This window comes from Pestalotiopsis fici (assembly GCF_000516985.1).
Source record: "Pestalotiopsis fici W106-1 unplaced genomic scaffold PFICI_Scf_5, whole genome shotgun sequence".
NCBI lineage: Eukaryota > Fungi > Ascomycota > Sordariomycetes > Amphisphaeriales > Sporocadaceae > Pestalotiopsis > Pestalotiopsis fici.
Window position 1 is genome coordinate 1,072,035 of NW_006917095.1, and position 18,399 is coordinate 1,090,433.

Sequence of the window (18,399 nt, forward strand, 5' to 3'; positions counted from 1 at the left end):
CGACCCACTGCCGTTCATGCATTGGAAGCAACCTGCCACTCATTCCTTGCAAATACTGGGAGGCCCATACATAATGACCTGCGTACCCCCCGGACGTACATACATCTTCTAGTAACCCTACGTCTGTGACTACTTTTCTTTTTAAAAGTCAGTCCTTTTTCTCACCGGGTGCTCAAACCATTGCACCTGCTGTCCGTGATCGACCTCGATAAACTTCGGGCCAGTCAGTCAGCCAGTCCATCTCACGATAGTTGGATTCAGCCAAGCCACAGAGCTTCGACGAACGGCTGCTCCACATCGTCAACCAGTGCACTTACAAGATCCAAAATCAGCTGGTGGACCGCACACCGCCTTTGGAAAGGCCTCCCGCCACCAGAAACCTCATTCAGTCAGCGTGCGTCGGCTGCGGTATCAAGGAGATCCCCGCCACGTGGCGATCATATATATACAGCCGCCTAACCTAGCGCCTTGGGCCCCATCATCGTCATAGGCCATATTCGACAACGCCGAGATGCTTCATGACAGACGGAACGCAGCAACACCGTCCGCCGCATCCTCCCTCATCATAGCCTCTCTTCCAACCGACCCACTCATCTTGATATACTTGTCTCATTAAGGCGATCCTTGGTCTCTTTTACTTGAATCTTCAAACTCAGTCCATCGGCGTTGCGGTTCTTGGCTGTGTCATATTGGTCAGTTGCTTTAAGCCATCCAAACCATTCTTTTTTTTCCTTCGATGCCATATGATATACCTACAAACTCAAGCTGACAATGGATGCAGCTCTATTTCATTTTCGGGAATTTGTCTACTGGGGCTTAATCCTGGGGTTTGCATGATACACAGAGTCTGCAATCATACCTCTAATTCTGCAGCTGCCGCTCATTAACAAATTTACTGGCCGCAGCCAATATCTCAAGACACCCGGATCAGCACCTGAGTGTCTTTTGTCATTCGTTTCATCCGATCGGCAATCATTCGTTTTGACAATTCGATATTGATAGCCAATATCATAAAGGCATTCGGGCTTGGCATTCACTGTTCTGAAGGCCACGTCAAGGCGTATCAATTACATCAGATCGACGTGGACGGAGCAATTCCTCACTATTCGAGCCTTTCAAAATTGGCAACCAACCAATTGAGCCCTTACGACTGGGTAAAGGTATGACCATTATGACAATCTCATTCCTCCATGACCACATATATTCTCCAGTCACGGCAACACGCTTGAATCCGCCAAGCTTTACTACGTGCTGCAAATTCACCTGATATATATGTGCAACGTCTCTTTCAAACAGGCGAGCCAAGTTGATGAGAGGCTGAGCTAACCAAGGGCCAGACAGGTGTGAGGCAGTCGGATCTGCTTGTTTTCAATGGCATCCTCCGAGGTGGACCAAAAGTTTCTCGGCAGGCTTGCAAAAGCTGTCGAACCCAGCAATGCGCTTCTGAGCTCGATGCTGTACAAAATCCTTGGTCTTTCCATAAACTTATCAAATCATCTACTAAAGGCTCGAAAACAAAGACGCCTAGACACGACGCGTATGACGCAGTCGCTCGAGCTCTACTTGCACATAATATGGCTTTCGCGGGAAGGCCTCGTAATGCTGGAGCAATACGTTTTGCCCATGGTGGGAAACTATATCGAGCTACGAGTGCTTGCATATAAGCTCCGCGCTTCTTTTTACCACATCTTTGTCTTGTTCCATAACAACCCACCCGTCTCGACCATGACGCCCGAGGTCTTGACTGCGGCTGCACTTTCAACGTTGAGCTCAACACGACCAGACAAAGGCAAAGGTGTGGCCAGGGATGACGACCTACCCGAGACAGCCAGGTCATCCTTGCAACCTACTCATAACCTCGAGGGCGGACCTGTTGGTCCTCCTCCCGGCTTTGGCCCACCGGCACCCGAAGCCATTGCATCCTTTCTCCTTCCCCACGTTGACTACTTACCAACAGCCCATGGCTACTTTAAACAAGCTGTCGAGCTCGCTGACAAACACCTGTGGGGGTCTCATTCCTTGCGGCTTTCTGTAAAGACTGAATATGCAGCCTTTCTATACGAATGCGTGCATGATGTTGAAGGAAGCCGCCGACTGGCCAAGAGGACAATAGCCGAAGTCTACGACGCACAAGAGGGCATGGACGACGACATGTTCAACGATGCATGCGAACTTGTGACCGTTTTGGGCAAGATGATGAAACGGGGACTGGGGTCGGGCCACCCGTCGCGGAGTCGAGGTCCAAGCCCAGCACCCATTGCCCCATCTCGATCCGACAGCGTGGCCACAGCAATTCCTCCTGTTGGCATGCAGAATCCCATTTGATTTTTTCTGTTCATAGAAATCAACGGGTAAAGCGCTAGCCAGGAGAGGCCAAGCAATGTGTATAGATTTGGCGTTTGTTATCGTTTCTGCTTGAGCCCTGTTTTATTTCCCAAAAATGGGTTTGCATAGCCGGCTGGAGTTTACAGGAGCATCTTGTTTGCATTTCCATATACAGCACGATTAAGCTGGTCAATGGGGCACTTTGTATTAATTGGCGACACTTCAGCTTTCAGGATATCTTGTCGACTGCATTTTACTAAATTGCAGTGCACATGGTGGAGAATGAAGGGACACCTCAATTCTTTCAGCGTTTAGATACATCTACAAGCGAGGTGAAGATCATGGCCTAGAGGTCAAATTATTGATAATGCTATTACTATTTTCAAAAGTACATACCCATGCCTTGCATCCAGTGTGACGTGAATGGCAACGAGCCGAACCACCCAGCAAATGTCTCTGTAAAGTTTACGGCACTTTTGTATTGATTTCCTGTTACCAATTCCCAACAGCAGAGAAGACAATAGCCACCCCGTGCCAGGGAATCCACGTTGAACAGGAATTTGTTTTCGCGTGGTCTCCTTTTTCTGTTGTTGACCGAGTCTTGGTAGATATTGAGCAATACACGAACGATCACCTGCTTCTTATACCACAACTACTCCCCTCTTTTGCAAACAGTGTCAAACATGGCAACGACTCTCCCGTGAGGCCTCTTGACCATATCACTTTGCCTGCTGCATCTTGTACTTGATGACCTCTTCGGAAACCATACGACCCGTAGCGTTGAAGAAATCGGCCTGCATGCGCTTGAACTTGAGAGCCTCATCCTTGGCCTCAATGACGGCCAAGACCTTGCAGTCGCCCTCGGTCCAGTGCCGATCCGGCGAGTACGTCTTCTGCTCCGGGTACAGCTCGCTCCAGTAGTCGTGGTAGACGAAGCGCTTCTGCTCCTCGCGCTCGGCCTCGTGGTCAAAGTCGTCGTCGCTGTCGGTGCTGCCGATACCGCTGCTGTCCGAGTCCGAGTCGGACGAGTTGGCTAGTTCGGCAAAGCGCACGCCGTTCCTTTCAATGACCCGGCCCGAGAGCTTGATCTGGCCCGACTCGGGAGTGGCCGAGGTGGATGACTTGTTGTTGTTCTTCTTCTTCTTCTTCTTCCCCCCTCCGCCTCTAGCGTGGACAGGTTGCTTGGCTTGTTGTTTCACCACCTTGACACACTCGTCGAGGGCTTGCGTGAGATCAATGGCAGTCTGGAGCGGCGAGGCGATTTTCTTGTTCTGCTCTTGATCATCCTCCTTGTTTTCTTCTGCTACCACTACGACCTCATCTGGCGGCGACGACGCAATGGGCTTTTCCGGAGACGGAATCTCCTGACCTTGCCGTCGCATGTCCTCGGCCCAGTTTTCGCCAATCGAGTCCGTGTCCAGACCCGCGGCCTCGATTTGCGAGCGGATGAATTGGAAGCGCTGCCTGACGAGGTTCTTTTTGCGGCCTACCGACATGGCAATGGCGGCCCAAGTCAGGCCGTCCTTTTTGAGCTTGCAGATGGCGCCGTCTTGGTCCGTTGTCCATTGGCTATTGTCCCGGATCGGGTCTGCGGACGCGTCGCGCGCGTTGTCTTTGTCGTCGTCGGCCATGGCTTGTGATTTGTTTACGGGCTTGGCCTGACCTGTCCTGTGTATTCAGGGCTCTCGATGTATAGGCCAGACTTGATGACTTGTGGTGGGCGTTTGGCGAGACCTTGTTCTGCCGTGTGCTTTCGGGTTGAAATCAGGGGGCCCGGCCAGAAGTCGAACACTCCTTGGGCGTTTATGATGAGATATGATTCAAGTAATAAATACTGCTTCACCTCTCGGTGATGGGATTGTGTGATGTTGTTGGCCAGGAGATTATGACCTTTCTAGAGCTAGACGACGGTGGTTGTCCGGTGACGCCGTTTGATTATTGTCGTTTGCAGCCCAATGCCGATATGAGAATTTCTTTATTTGTGGAATAATAACGTGGAAACATTGACTGCCCCGTGAAATTAAGCCAGGTCATTTCATTGGCTCCTACTGTATTAGTGCTTCATAACCTGCTCTTCACTTTTGGATGCCATCTGGCATAAGGATGGTCTTCCCCGGAAGGGATCAAATGATCGACGGCACCAGTGTGTAAAAGTCCGGGATGAACCTGATCGAGACTCGTGACACCACACATGCGCATTGTCGTCTCCAGCTCGTCGTTGAGAACTATAAAGTATTAGACATGGTTTGTTTCTTGAGGTGCAAAAGTGTGACTCACTGTCAATATAATGTTGAATACCCTCTTTGCCATAGTTGAGGCCATATAAAAACCCTCGACCAATCCCAACAGCTTTGGCGCCCAGACACAAGGCCTTGAAAATGTCGGTTCCTCTTGAAACACCGCCGTCGACATAGACCTCGAGGTGATCAAAGACCTGTGGACAACACTTTTGTAATTCTAGCAAAACCAAGATGGTGGCTGGCGACGTGTCTAGGCTGCGTCCGCCATGGTTGGAAAGCAGAATCCCGTCGGCGCCAGCATGCATTGCCTTGACCGCATCGGCCGCAGTTTGGACCCCCTTGAGCACCACAGGCACGCCAGGTGCGCACCGGCGGATCCATTTGATATCGTCCCATACCGTCGTGGGATCAATAAAGCTGCCCATGATGCGACCTAGCGCGCCGCCCTTCTTGTCATTCTTGGCCTGCAGTCCCGTCATGGGAGAGGCGACGCTCTCGTCGGCCTTGATGCGCTCGTCGGCCTCGCGCTTGCCCGTGACTGGTGCGTCTACCGTGAGGAAAATGGCCTTGGCGCCCCGCTCCGTCACCTGTTTGAGCTGCTCTTCAGATTTCTTGCGGTCCTTGTTCATGTATAACTGGAAAAAGACGGGTGTCTCCTCGTGGCTGGCCAGCTCGACTTGCTCGTGTGCGTCCATGATTTCGGAAAACGGATACGAAGCGCTCGTCGACACCATTTGCGGGATGCCGAGGCTCTTGCACGCCCGTCCAATCTCCCTCTCGCCCTGGGGGTGGAACATCTTGCCCATTGAAGTCGCGGAGCAAAAGATTGGGCTCTTCATCTTGAATCCCAGCATGCTCGTGCTCCTATCCACATCCTTTACGTTCCGCAAGATACGTGGACGCAAGATGATGTCGCGATATGCCTCGCGATTCCTGTCCCGCGTATAGCAGTCCGTGGCAGCCGAAGAGGCAAAGGCCCACGCCTTGGGAGTAAAGCTCTTTTCAGCTGCCAGCTCAAAGTCATGAGCGCATATGAGACTGTCCAGCGGCGGCTTTAGGATCTCGCCTTTATCTTGTGGTGAGGTGCTCTTACTCGGCGGTGTACTCCACGATTCTGTGATTGTGTTTGTGTCGAGTCTTCCCACATGGCAAGCCGATGGCAATGTCGTCTTGATGAGAGAGGAAGAGTGCACCTCCGAGTACGCCTTGGTCGCATCTCTGCCGGCGTACTGTAAGAGTATGTTGACGCCGCCGGGGTGATTAGGTGCAAATGCCGTGACATCGTAGACTGTACCGTCCACGACTAGCCACAAGTCGTCGACTGAGGAGTGTTTGGTGATCTCCTCGACAGAGATGAGGCGCTGTTGCATATCGCTTTCGTCAATTATTTCCCAGTGTGCAATCTTAATGTGACCATGTATATGAATTGCATTCAGACTAAATTGAGTTCGATATTGCCGGTAGAGGAATGTGATGAAATTTCTATCATTTATCACATTGCAAGGATGCTTAGTATTATTTCCGTGACTTCGGGCAAACTATAATCGCTATAAGTTGACGGACTTTGGCTGTCTCGGCTACAAATATGCCGAGTAGTCTGAGGGGTAAATTTAGGAGTCCTTTGGTTCGTCTCCCTCAATCATTTCATCCGCTTGACTTGAGGTGGCAAGACATGATCAATCTGTGGCTCTTAGCAGGCCAATTTTTGAGATGTATACTTGATGGTGAAATTCCGAGCTACCCAATTACAAGTTTCCTTTATCGCCTCACGTAGGTATGCTGCAACAACTCGGAAGTAGGTAGCTGAATATAGCCACGCAGCGCCGAGTTGTATGTTTCGTGTTACCCTACCTGGCTGTATAGGTACAGTACATGTAGATTCTCATCAACCTGCCAATGCCTTTCCAATCAAGCTCTTTGCCCTGTCGCTCAATTGCATCCCCAGCGCGAGTTCCTGGCCCTTGGGACTCATCTTGCCCCAAGTCTTTCTCAGAATCCCAATCATCTTCTCCTCGTCAATCTCGTCCCTCTTTTCAAAGTCATCAAACTGGTCGTCGAGAAATACCAGACACGCCGTGTCCTCCAAGACCTGCGTCTCCTCGTCATTCTTGAGATTCTCCTTGCGAATAAGCGCCGCCACCCTCTCCACATCCTCCGTAGCCAGCGCCGGCGTGATGGAGGGGGACTGGAGCAGCTCGGCGACCTGCTGTGCGGCCTGCGCTTTTTGCTTGGTCCGCCAAGTGAGGTAGCCCGGGCGAGTCATGGGATACGAGCTCCTGGGTATCTCCCATCTGTATGTGTCCCGAATAATCTTGTTAGTGATGAAATTGTTATTTCCTTCTCGCAAAATCAAGCCATCTTCATTTCCCTTTACCTCTTGAAGTGCTGAGCTCGGCAGGCTAGCTGTAGTGTCGGCGATGCGTCTGGACACCGTGCCGCCAACCATTTGGTCATCTTTTGCGCATAGTGCAGCTCATACGCCATGGGGTCGCTGCCGCCCTGGCCGGCCGTGGTCCGGGGGTCTGTGGCATGGGCCTCGTCTATCAGTCTTAGGCCGGCTGCATAGTTTTCTGGGAGTGCTTGGAGTGTTGCCATGTTGATGTGTCTGCTCGAAAGACTGAGTAGTAATGAGTCGCAAGCGATTACAAGCCTTATCTCTTGAATGAAGTTGAGAACAAGACCTGGAAAACTGATCACTATCTTCAAGCATGTGGGGGCTGACAAAGTCAGTTTGCCGATTGGACGGCGCTATCTTAGGGTGTCTTGCTAGTATACATCAATAGCCTACATAGACAGTGACAGAATCTATCTTTTTTGGGACAGCGCTACCACTTCATATCATCTGCTCTTTGTTGAATGCCGACACGAGACTGTGCCTTCTTGTTCCAAGGCATATACCATCATGATTAATTATCTCATGCATGAAATGCAGCCAACTGAGGCTACGAAACATAAGAGACCCCCGATTGTCTCGGCACGTAAGGGAGAAACTTGAGAGAAGAATTTGACGCATTCTAGTTTGGAGCATTCCGAGGTGCTTTATTTGGTATCAAGTCTCAATCAATCCGCTACAAAAACGATGAGCATCCCTCTCGAGGCGGGATTCACCGAAGAATTATATAATATGAAGCTCGGATCAAAGCAAGGTCAAAATAGACGACACCCGTCTTTCTATGCGAGCTCCCTTAGCTCACCGTCCGGTCGACTGGCCGGCAACTCGGCAACTTGTCCGTACGGCTGGTTGTAGTGAGCATATTGACCAGCCTGCGCAGGATTATATGCCTGATACTGCTGCGGCTGGTGGACGCCCGCGGCCAGAGGCGGCGTGTGGGCGGGGGGTGGGGGGCTGCCAGTCGGACTGACGGATCCGGTCATCATGCTGTCGTACTGGGAAGGTTTGGGCGAATGAGGGTCGTAATACGTCGAAGGGGCCATGCTGGCGCGCGGGTCCTGGCCCGGCATGTAGGCTGCCTGGGGATAGCCGGCAAACTGCTGCGGAGATGCCTGGGCCATTTGCTGGCCGGAGCCGTACATGGAGTCGTGGGGTCCGGGACTGGGCTGCTGCGGCGGCGGGAAATAGCCATTGTTCTGGGCTGGCGGTGGGGGCTGCTGCTGCTGCTTGTTCTTATTGTGCTGGCGAATGAGGAAGAAGATGCCGAGGGCAAGTAATCCCAGGCCGGCAATACCTCCGACAACACCTCCAACAATGGCGCCGGTAGAACCTCCCGAGGAAGAAGATGCTGCTGCGGCAGCAGTCGAGGTTGATGTGCTTCCGCTACTGGTGGTTGACATCGACGATGAGGAGGCTGATGTGGAACCCGGAAGGCTGTCGTCGCCAGAGGTTGCCGAGCTTCGCGTCTTCGAAGACGTGTGAGTGGTTCTGGTTGTAGAGGAGCCGGTCAATGCGCTTCCCAGGATGGGAGCATAATACTCAACCGAGTAGACGCCGGCAGCATAGCCACAGCCGAGCGCGCTATATCCAGCGTACAAGGGGTCGTAGCTGTCATAAGAATATGTGACGCAGTTGGGATAATCTGACTCCGTGCTGTCGAGAGTGTAAGTGCTCCTGCCTATGGGCGCAATCTTGTTCTAGCATGCTTACCAAAAGAGCGTATAGTCTGAGTAGGTTCCCGAAAATGAGGCGGCAGATCGCGAGGGAAGGCAAGAAGTATAAATATTGCAGTCATTAATGTCTGCAGAGGCGCAACATCCCATGACCGCATCCCAGTCATTAACAATACACTGCGCTGAGCCTTGGCAGACGACAGCGGCAGCTTTGATATCAAGAGTCAGTCAAGGTCGTTTTTTTGAGTATTGAGGAAAGAAAGCAACAGTGGATATTCCAGAAAGGACTTACAAGATGAGTATCCGGAATAGTATCCGCAAGTACTAGTGCCATCCCTCTTTCGCAGCTCCTTCTCGACTGCATTGGCTTCCGGAGCCGATGTTGGCTTCGGTGTCCAGCCCATGGGGTCCAGGTTCATGATTCCATCCGTTTCGCGCGCCGGTTCCCATCTCTCAGTCTCGGTGCCGCGCTTGACAAATTGTGCGCGTGCGACTGCAGCGACGCAGCCGAGGATTGTCAACCTCGAGATCGAAGCCATTGTGTGATTGTCGCCTTGACTGCTTGTTTTCCACAATGCCGAGAGAGGGAGGGGAAAAAAAGAGCGGTGGTTGCCTTGGGAAAGAAGGAAAACCAGAGAAAAAAAGACGACAACGCGGAATGGCCAAGCAACGGCTGGGTAATGTTCCCCTCAGGAACTTTTATTCTTCTACATGCTGGGTAGATAATGTAGCTGCTAGGCAGGCAAGTAGTTAGATTGCTTACCCAGGTTCCATATGTCTAGCAAGGGCCGTTCGTTTGCAAGGACAAACGCCAAATTCTGCCTCAGCTGAGATGCAGCTCCACCATGACCACTTTTTTTCCTCTCCCAGCGGCCGCGTTCCGAGTCTCAATTTGTTTACTATCTGTTTATTCGCGTTACCATTGCTATTTCTTCTAGATATGTGTTCATGCCTCTATTCATGTTACTCGAATTGATTTCCCTCGCTCGTGTCTTCCAATCATCGAACCAAAAAGGAATCCCCCCTTATCCCCACCGCTTCGTTGAGGTTTCTCGCGATGTATCCCAAAATAGCTCCAAAAAACTGGTTCGTTCGCGTTGGGGTGGGTTGTGGGGCACGCGAAACCTTTAACCTTATACCCAACTAAGCTTCAAGCAGATAAGCTAGCAGCTAAGGAAGCGAGCAGCTGAAAGGTTCCAGTCTTGGCAACGAGGTCGTCTTGTTGCTGATCCGTCCCAGAGACCAATGAGGAGTTGGCCTCATTTGCCAGGACCGTCGCCGGGTGGGTGACTGCCCTGGGCTAGCAAAAATAAGGGCATCCTTCGTTTTTTGACAGATCAACAGGCAAGCCGAATGAGTCTTGTTCATCTCTCTCTTTGGGTCTAGTCTGCACCAAATAGTCAGAGTGAGGAGCACCGCCGTGGGCCGAGTCATGAATGTGGAGGACGGAGACCCTGACAAATTGATCATGTCTTCCGTTCTCTTTTCAGGGAATGCTTATCTCCATTGAGAAAGACTGCTCTTCGGGTTGAAGTTCCACTACCATGGGGACTTTTTGGGTGTGGTTCCGTACCTGTGCAGATGACTTTTGCTTTATAGTCAATATCGTGTCTCATCTTCAGCTTGACAAGCGACTAGTCAACTAGGTATTCTCTCAACTCCATTGCAAGCTTCTATCATATCAGTTAGGGCAATTGTATCGTATTCCTGTCAAAGGTGTACTTGTTTTGATTTTCAAGTCTTGTAGGAGCCCAAGCCAAGCACTAATTATTTCTCAACACGTTCCTAGGCATGCCAAATTCATGGAATGCTCAGTGGTGGTCGTGCGATGCCCGCGGTCTCTGATATTTCTGTTGTGCAAGTTCGCGACCACCTCAATATTGTTAGTATATAAAACTTCAGAAAAGTCTTTCTTTTTTTCCCCTCCCTGTTGTGCTACAGAGTAGACACTCACGTGTCCTAGTGATCAGAGTTTCATGGCCTCTTGAAAGGGATCAAGATGCTGCGTGACGTATCAGACACGTCAAAACCGTTGCAAGAATTAACACACATCAGACGATTGCGGCGTTGCTGCTGCTACGTGCAGGATCAATTCGCAAGGGGGAAAACACACATGTCTGTTTCACGGGAAATGTCACCCACGTTCCGGAGGAGGGGAAAAAAAGACTTAAATGCAACCGAGTCCCCGCCCCAAGCCGCTGGTATCACCTTCCCACGCGCCGTCCCTTTCTTTCTTTTCTACAAAAGCACGCGTTTGGCCTTACCGGTCGCTCAGAAGGAAAAAAGACCGGGATTAAACACATTGTGGGACAAGAGCTTTGCCGGCTGCAGGTCACCGGTCGCCAGAGAGAGTCCGACTCGCGAGAATGTTACACGAGAGCCTTTGGGGGTGGGTTTTCGAACTTGGCTAAATGCTTACTGCATCTAATACCATCACCGTCCTTCTGGAGTATGAAGAGACCCCCCTGCTCATATGAAGATGCCTGCTGGGAAATCTAGAGGTTATATCATGTGTGTATGCGATCTTTAGACTGAGTCCGCCTGATCTAGATTTTTCACTTACTTGTGGCTTGCGCCGGCAGTAGCGGCATTGCGGGTAGATCTACAGATATCCGAGACAAGGATTTGTTTGCTGGCGAATAGCTGTTTCCTTTGCGGCGGTTCCTGCTTGCGCCACAGGGTTGCATGAAGGACAAACACCGCAATTCCTCAAGTTGGTTTTCTTTCTATGCACGTGAAGTAGCAGTGGTCTGCATCGATAAGGGGCCAGACTACCAGCTAAAATTGCACTTCCACGCATTGAAAGAAGATGGTAGTCTGACTTAGTACTTGAAGAAACGAGAAGAAACGAGTCATTCGCTTGATGAGACACTTGGTGTGCTTTTGGTGCGAGGCTCGGGTTCAATGGGCGAGAATGTATTGGCACAACTCCCATAAACCCTTGGTTGGGGCGTATAAGCCGGAATTCCCATCAAGCATAGAGATACAGAATCAGCATTTTCAACCAAGCTTACCTATTCTCTATTGACTACCAATATCATATGAAGAAAGGGAAACTGACTAAAAAGGAAAAGATTAAACGATCAATTTGTCGATGAGCCTTCACGAATAAAGGGTTGCTTTTCCAGTCGAAACGCTGTTGTCAGCTTCATTGGAGTTCTCACTTGATAGCTATACGGCACCGGTACGCACACTTCTGGCCGGCTGGTGAGTGTTTACTTGATCTACCCATGACAGTATGCATCGGACACATTGCGCTTCCATAATCCCAAAGTTATAAATATCTTCGGTTGTCCGTAATTTAGTGGCGGGATTAGCAGATGCGATTTAGACAGAAGTACCAGCCATCGAAAACGATGTCCACAGGTCGAACGCTTGTCGGTCGGCTTGTTGCCACTCAGTACAGCCGATTAATTCCAGCTCTGACATCAGGATAGTGTTCGGGATATGATGGGTACGTGAAACGAGGTACCATGTCTCATAAGAAGAGCTCTGTGTGAGAGCTGCAGCAAATGAGTATATAGAATGTCTCAGACCAGGTGATTGGTGCCAGAGGTCAGGCGATATCACCTAGTCACGTATTTGAGACAAGCTTTTTATCTTCCGTGTATGGTCTCGATCACGCACACGAAATCGGCACGCTGTCGGTATCCTTGTCGGAGCCGCCATGGGATGAGTGTAGGGAAGCCCACTGGCTATGACGGACTGCCCTAAGGAGGCTGAACTCGGCTATCGAACTCTGCAGACGCCATTGCGAATAGTTGAGTGATTGCTTTGCAGCCGGGATCCGGATATCCGCTGCAGAGTCTGCGTTATTGAGCTTGATATCGCCGACGAAAACTGCCAACACGTATACTGGCGAATCAATCAGAAAAAGAATTCGGTAGGAGAGGCAGTCAGTCATGAACGAGAGGTTTGATAGGATGGATCATGATAGCGATCTACCTCGACATCGCTGTACATGCCTGGACTCCATATCATTGGGGCACATGTAAGTTTTCGGCTTGCCGAGGGAGTGCGAGTAATACCAATAGTCTGTGCTGAGTCTTGTCGACCTTATTGGCTTCGGGAAGAGGACAAAGAGTATTTCCATCAATGGGAGTTCATAGCGAAGCTCGGCTGTTTCTTTGTTCAAGAATAGTCCCCATTCCTCATCCATTCCCGAAACTAAAGACAACAAAAAGAACAGAGGGGTACTCACCGGTGAAGGAATAATGATAGTCAGCAAAATTGATGAGGCAGCCAAGCTACAAGTCGGGATGCAGTCGGGGGATGGAAGATCTCTGTGTATAAAGAAACACACCCACACTGATCCACGGATCTGCAGCCATGGCGGCACTACTGACGGATATCATTGGAACCGCGTCCAATCCGCACGATGGCTGTAATGGCATACTCATATTTGAGTTGTCCAACAGAGGCTGCAATGATCTCTATTGGCTCACCATTCGCAGTCGATATAGATTTACCGTCTCGTAAAAGTAGCAAAAGAGAGAGCGCAAATTGTCATGTATGAAGCGGCCACGCCGACATGAAGATCGAGAGCCGATCACTCTCACGGTAAACCAATAATGCTTCTACAAAAGCGTCATGGCCAAGGAAGCCTAGGACACAGTGTCGGCAACCCATGTCAATGTTTTTAGATGGGGTAGAATTTCGAGCAGAAGATCCAAAGTACGTACCGTTTCTTTCACAAAATGAGTTGATTGATGTAACCATGGATGAACTTAGTGCCATGGTCAAATCGAGACATAACGTCTATGCGAGATTGCCGAGATGTTAAAGTGACGCGGTTTTTACCAGACCCTTGTCTTTTGACAGGTACTCAAAGTGAGGAGAGCGTCGTTGCTTTTTCTGCTCCTTTATGCTACCTGTGCCCTCGCTTGCAAGTTGCGCCGCGATACCAGCAAAACCTTATCGTATAGCCGCGACCCGAAGTCGGGCGGCAGGAATAAAATGCAGAGAGTTGAAGAAACAATGGCGAAAAAACAGCTGTGACGCGCGGCATCTGCTGCAGCGGGAGATGGGGGGGAAAAATCAAGAGTAACGGCCCGGATTGAAGCTCCCTCATGTGATGATCATATCGTAAATCTTCCAGTATCTGGTGTGAAGCGGTTGTTTGGTTTTGCGGGTCGGATGCTGCCGGTAGGTGGCTTTGCAGCAAGTACTCGAAACGCCTAAGTCCGAAGACTTTGGCATAGTCTGGGAGATCGCCAAGGGGCTGACGGGCACCGGGAGGTAGCCGGCCTCGCATGCAGATGCGGAACGCCCGAAGGGAGGGAAGACACGGTTGATCAGGAACGGCTAGGTATGTACGTAGTATGTCTTCCACCTGGTATCATCGGCATGACCAAATCCAGACATGGAACAGGCTTTTTCTTTCTCATCTTGGTCATTTTTTGAGGACCCTTGACATGGTAATAAGGCCAGATATGGAATAATTTTTTTGGCAGAATATGAAATGTGAGAAGAGGAAAAAAAAAAGTTGACCATATGCAAGCTGCATACCTAGGAATGTGCCCCAGGGCCGACAATCCTGGAGAATATAGTTTGTAATGCGCTCGTGCGATACTTTGCGTAGTCCCCTTGATGGTAAGCAACTATTGTGGACATTCCTGGGTCATGATCGTCCATCATAGCCCTACAAGACCAGGGGTTTGAATTGATGGTTACGAATTCCAGTGATTGCATGTAGGCGCCCAGGAACTCGGGAGTCGTCGATGCGCTCGGCTGAGCTCGGATTTGTCATGATATTGCCGTAACGTCACAGCCCGACTTTGCAGCTGCAGTTTCTTCGAGATGGAAGCGCGTTCGTTCAATGGTGCAAAAGTCTTTGGGCGGAATGTGGATTGATGGCTGCTGCGGGCGAGGCCGCCGGCAGACGTTGCAGATCGCCTTGTCCGTGTAGCTTTGGTGCAGTACCGGGTACCCGGAAGGAGAAGCTGTATGTCTCACCGATGAGAGACTTGAGCGGCAGCCCAACACTTTGCACATCCATTGCCCAGATAGGTCAAAGAACCTTGCAATCGATACCAATGTCCCAAGACTGAATTCTTGGGTCCATCACAAGCAAAGATGTGTAGGACGGAAAAGAAAAGGGAAAACACCCATACTGCAGCGCATACATACTAGGTACACGCGGACATCAGGGAAATTTTCATAGAGGGCGGGGGCTAGGTAGCTTGGACAGTAGCCTTCGGCTGCTTGTTTGAAGGAAGGAGCTTTGAGATGTTCCCGGACTACTACTACAGTACGTATGCCCTTTGTGTCTACGTATTACATTACTACATACTCCAATTGATGAAATAGATGGATTTCCAGGGTCCAATGCGCCCATGCTAATGCTTGCCGCTGCGCCGGGGCGGCGTTGCACTAACTAATCCCCAAAGGACAGCCTGTCGGACGCTGTGCCGTCATCTATAGTGCTACTTTTAGGCTAGTGTGGGCAGCCCTCATCTTACTATCCCTCCATACCTGAGATGTAAACTGCACGACACGCGAAATGAAAGAAGAAAAAGAAAATAAAATCACAAACTAATCGACTCGAAATAGAGAAGGGTCCGCCTCAACAGCAGGGAGAGAGTACCATTGAAAAGAGAAAGGAAAATTTCCGAGTTTGTGACATTAAAATGTGATTACTCAGCCCATAGCAGTCCGGCAAAACTGAAGTCCATCATGTTCATGGTGCAAAGCTGCCATTTACAGCAATGCAGCTGCTCACCAATGGATATCTACAATCCCGTGTCTATACTCTAAGTCAAGATCGAGATTGATCAAAACTCCTACTCCGATTGGCCACTGCTAACGATGATGCGTGGATGCATCATGGACAGTTCTACTTCTTCCGCGGGACAAAAACATGCTCGTTCAATGGAACAATCGGATGTGAAAGATGGGAATAAGAAACCCTCTATTTCGAAGCTGTCCGGTAGTCAGCCAACCTAACGAAGCCGCCGGCCATGCAGGGAGCGAGCTATCGGTAGGTAGGAATGTACAAACGTAGTATAGTGGAGGCCATGGAACGGCGACATGACCCTACTAAGCCTACCTTCTATTGCTTACCAGCCATACCTCAGTAACCTGGGTAGTAGGTACTTTGTAGTCCCTGTGCTTTTTTTTTTTTTGCTAAACGCAACCGTAACGTCGCCTTGGTTTTTTTTTTTTTTTTTCTTGTTCCCTCCCTAATTGCTCAATCCCTCTCCCTCTCTCATACACACAAGGAGCCCTTGCAGGCCAAACATACCTATTGCCTACCGACCAACCTCAACCTCTCACCCTAACGTACCTTGTACCCATGGTTTTTCTCCGCAGCAGCCGGCATCTTGCGACTGCCAACCAGGAACATTTTGTCCCTCCCCTCGAGTGAGTGGCGTGACGCAGAAACCCAGACAGATGGACGGGCGGCTCTTTTTCCCTGGCCGTCGGTCATGGTTCAGCTGCTGGATCCCGACCCTGCCCCGGTCTCTGCTTCCCACCCACCCCCCTAGAACCCGTCATTTTTCGCTTTTCTTTCTATGAAAATGTGTGCATCCATCTTTACCTTCAAGGCAGGCTGATCTAGACTGAAAGAGGAATGATAGCAGAAGAGGCCACCCCCAGCCCAGCCCACCCTGCGCCGACCAACAACAAGTATATATAATACTGAACCTTGCCAGAATCCCATTGCTCTCACACCCGAGGCTCTGGTAACCCCCATTGCTATGTCTTCGATTCGGGGACGGCGTCGGCAGTAAGTAGTTAGACACTTCGGCCGGTGATCTCATGCGGCTCTAAGCGTGAAAAAGGAACGAACCTGGTAAGTAAACTCGCCTGGCCGACTGGCTGGTCTGCAAACCACTGAACCTACTACCTACATACATGCAACGCATACATAACTTCATTGCTCCACTCTCAACGGCTTGACATTCAAGGTCAGACTAACAATAACCTTGGGTCTTACAAGTCCCTCTCTCTAGTGTTATTAGACACATCGAGGCCGCTCGCCATTATACAAACCCCATCGAGCAGGATAAGACATTTCTCTGCTCGGCAGCAACCCTTGGCAGACCAGTTCGAACCAAAGGGAGAAGAAAAGAAAACTCAATTTCATGTCCTCGAAACGCCAATTACGGATATAACTATGGCGTATCATCCTCACGGCGGCGGCGGTGGCGGCGGCAGTGGACCCTCATCTTCATCTTCATTCGCAATGCCGTTTTCTCAGGGCAGATCTCGTAACTCGCCTCAGCCATCTTCATCCACGACCCGCGGGCATGGAGGAATGCCTGATTTTGGCCATTTCCAGCCAAGCCCAATGCTTGGGCTGCAGGATGGCCAATTTGATATTTTTGAATGGTACCCACAGTTCCAATCCTGTCTGAGGTACTTTTTGGATCACGCACAATTCAGCGGTCCCGTACAAGCCGTGGCCGCCTTTGTGAATATACAGTTGCCCTATCAGCGTTCTCATCACCTCGCGCTGTCATCAAGATCAGGAAGCTCTCCTTCGGCGATACCATCGCCCTCACCGCGGGCTGGTGGGACAATACCACTGTCGAGTTCCTCGGGCAGCCTTGCAACTTTGACCCCGTACATCCGACGTCTTGTGGCAACTGGGTTTGATTTTCCGGGAGTGCTCCATGGGTTTTTCGGGGATGATTGGGTGGCAGGAGTAGGTCAAATGCACGAGGTCGAGCGCCGGAACTATCTTTTTGCAGCAAAGAGTGCGTGCTGGCTTGACGTCAAGCGTCACTACGATGAGGGCGAGGGACAAACTGTCCCCTTTCTCCGGCCGTTGCAGCATTCGACAGAGGAGGAGATTGCCAACGCTGATTCGCACTGGAGTGAGTGGTTAGCCATGCAGGACTGGCTTATAGGGCCAAGATCACTGGACAACCTTGAAGGATCGGGCACCAGCAACTCGCCGCCGCGTTTTAAGCGGGAACCCCCAGACGACAGGCATGGTCGCTACCATGTTGTTGACTAATACTAGGCAATGCTCGTTTATACTGCGACGAAAGGCTCGGATTCTTGAACCAATCTGACAGCTCTTCTACTTGACAGTCATACTCACCAAGATCTTGCCAAAGATGACCTCGTACTATCCACATGACAAAGACGCATATGGGCAAGGTATGTGAGAATCAACCAGGGTGACAATACATGGGCTCGCCAGACGGGAAATAAAGGAGAGCATGGAATATGTGCTCTGCTTGAGTTTTGTAACCTTTATTGCCCATACCAGCCTTAACGGAGACAGTCTCAAGCAAGGCCACCGAGAATGGACAAGACAAATCTCGGTTTTGTTACAAGTTGTGGTGTAGTATAGGCTATTACAACTAGCGTCCCGAGGGCCCCCAGGAATATGGTTGAATGAACTACACTATTACAATTCAGCAGCTAATGACGCCATGCATTCGTTCGTGTGTTGCAAGATTCCAAATTCCTCCCTGATCCATGCTGACCATATTACCTCGGCCACCATTTCGCTCAAACACATCCCCGTCTACAAGTCACCGATGTAAGGCTTCCCGCTCCCAGCCGCACTAGACTTGCCATCGTGTCAATGAACAAACCCAGCATTCCCTTCGAGACGGCTGCGTATCGAGGGTGCTACCGAAGACCGATGACGCTTGAGACTGAGCGGTTGCAGCGCTGACGAAGAATCTGGCAAGAGAGTGCACATCATGTTAGTCCGTTACAGGACTCTTGTCCGACCAAGACACGTTCCGGTACCTGCAACCTGCATGCGGTCTCGAACTTAACGATGCCATTCGCGAGGCAACCAGGT

At 50.5% G+C, this 18,399-nt stretch overlaps 6 protein-coding genes across 6 annotated transcripts; 2 read left to right on the plus strand and 4 right to left on the minus strand.

Moving 5' to 3' along the window:
- Positions 1-1,371: 1,371 nt before the first annotated feature.
- Positions 1,372-2,325, plus strand: PFICI_07644 (uncharacterized protein; the record flags this gene model as incomplete). The annotated part of the gene is made up of 1 exon (XM_007836225.1): positions 1,372-2,325. One exon carries the CDS (start codon positions 1,372-1,374, stop codon positions 2,323-2,325), a length of 954 nt encoding a protein of 317 aa, XP_007834416.1.
- A 719-nt stretch (positions 2,326-3,044) lies between these two features.
- Positions 3,045-3,956, minus strand: PFICI_07645 (uncharacterized protein; the record flags this gene model as incomplete). The annotated part of the gene is made up of 1 exon (XM_007836226.1): positions 3,045-3,956. The coding sequence occupies one exon, from the start codon at positions 3,954-3,956 to the stop codon at positions 3,045-3,047; it is 912 nt and encodes a 303-aa protein (XP_007834417.1).
- Positions 3,957-4,386: 430 nt separating this feature from the next.
- Positions 4,387-5,935, minus strand: PFICI_07646 (uncharacterized protein; the record flags this gene model as incomplete). Its single annotated transcript, XM_007836227.1, has 2 exons — positions 4,387-4,550; positions 4,603-5,935. The coding sequence occupies 2 exons, from the start codon at positions 5,933-5,935 to the stop codon at positions 4,387-4,389; spliced, it is 1,497 nt and encodes a 498-aa protein (XP_007834418.1).
- Positions 5,936-6,450: 515 nt separating this feature from the next.
- On the minus strand, positions 6,451-7,160 carry PFICI_07647 (uncharacterized protein; the record flags this gene model as incomplete). Its single annotated transcript, XM_007836228.1, has 2 exons — positions 6,451-6,856; positions 6,940-7,160. 2 exons carry the CDS (start codon positions 7,158-7,160, stop codon positions 6,451-6,453), a joined length of 627 nt encoding a protein of 208 aa, XP_007834419.1.
- Positions 7,161-7,736: 576 nt separating this feature from the next.
- PFICI_07648 (uncharacterized protein) lies at positions 7,737-9,169 on the minus strand (the record flags this gene model as incomplete). The annotated part of the gene is made up of 3 exons (XM_007836229.1): positions 7,737-8,610; positions 8,668-8,839; positions 8,923-9,169. 3 exons carry the CDS (start codon positions 9,167-9,169, stop codon positions 7,737-7,739), a joined length of 1,293 nt encoding a protein of 430 aa, XP_007834420.1.
- Positions 9,170-16,749: 7,580 nt separating this feature from the next.
- On the plus strand, positions 16,750-17,595 carry PFICI_07649 (uncharacterized protein; the record flags this gene model as incomplete). Its single annotated transcript, XM_007836230.1, has 1 exon — positions 16,750-17,595. One exon carries the CDS (start codon positions 16,750-16,752, stop codon positions 17,593-17,595), a length of 846 nt encoding a protein of 281 aa, XP_007834421.1.
- Positions 17,596-18,399: the final 804 nt, after the last annotated feature.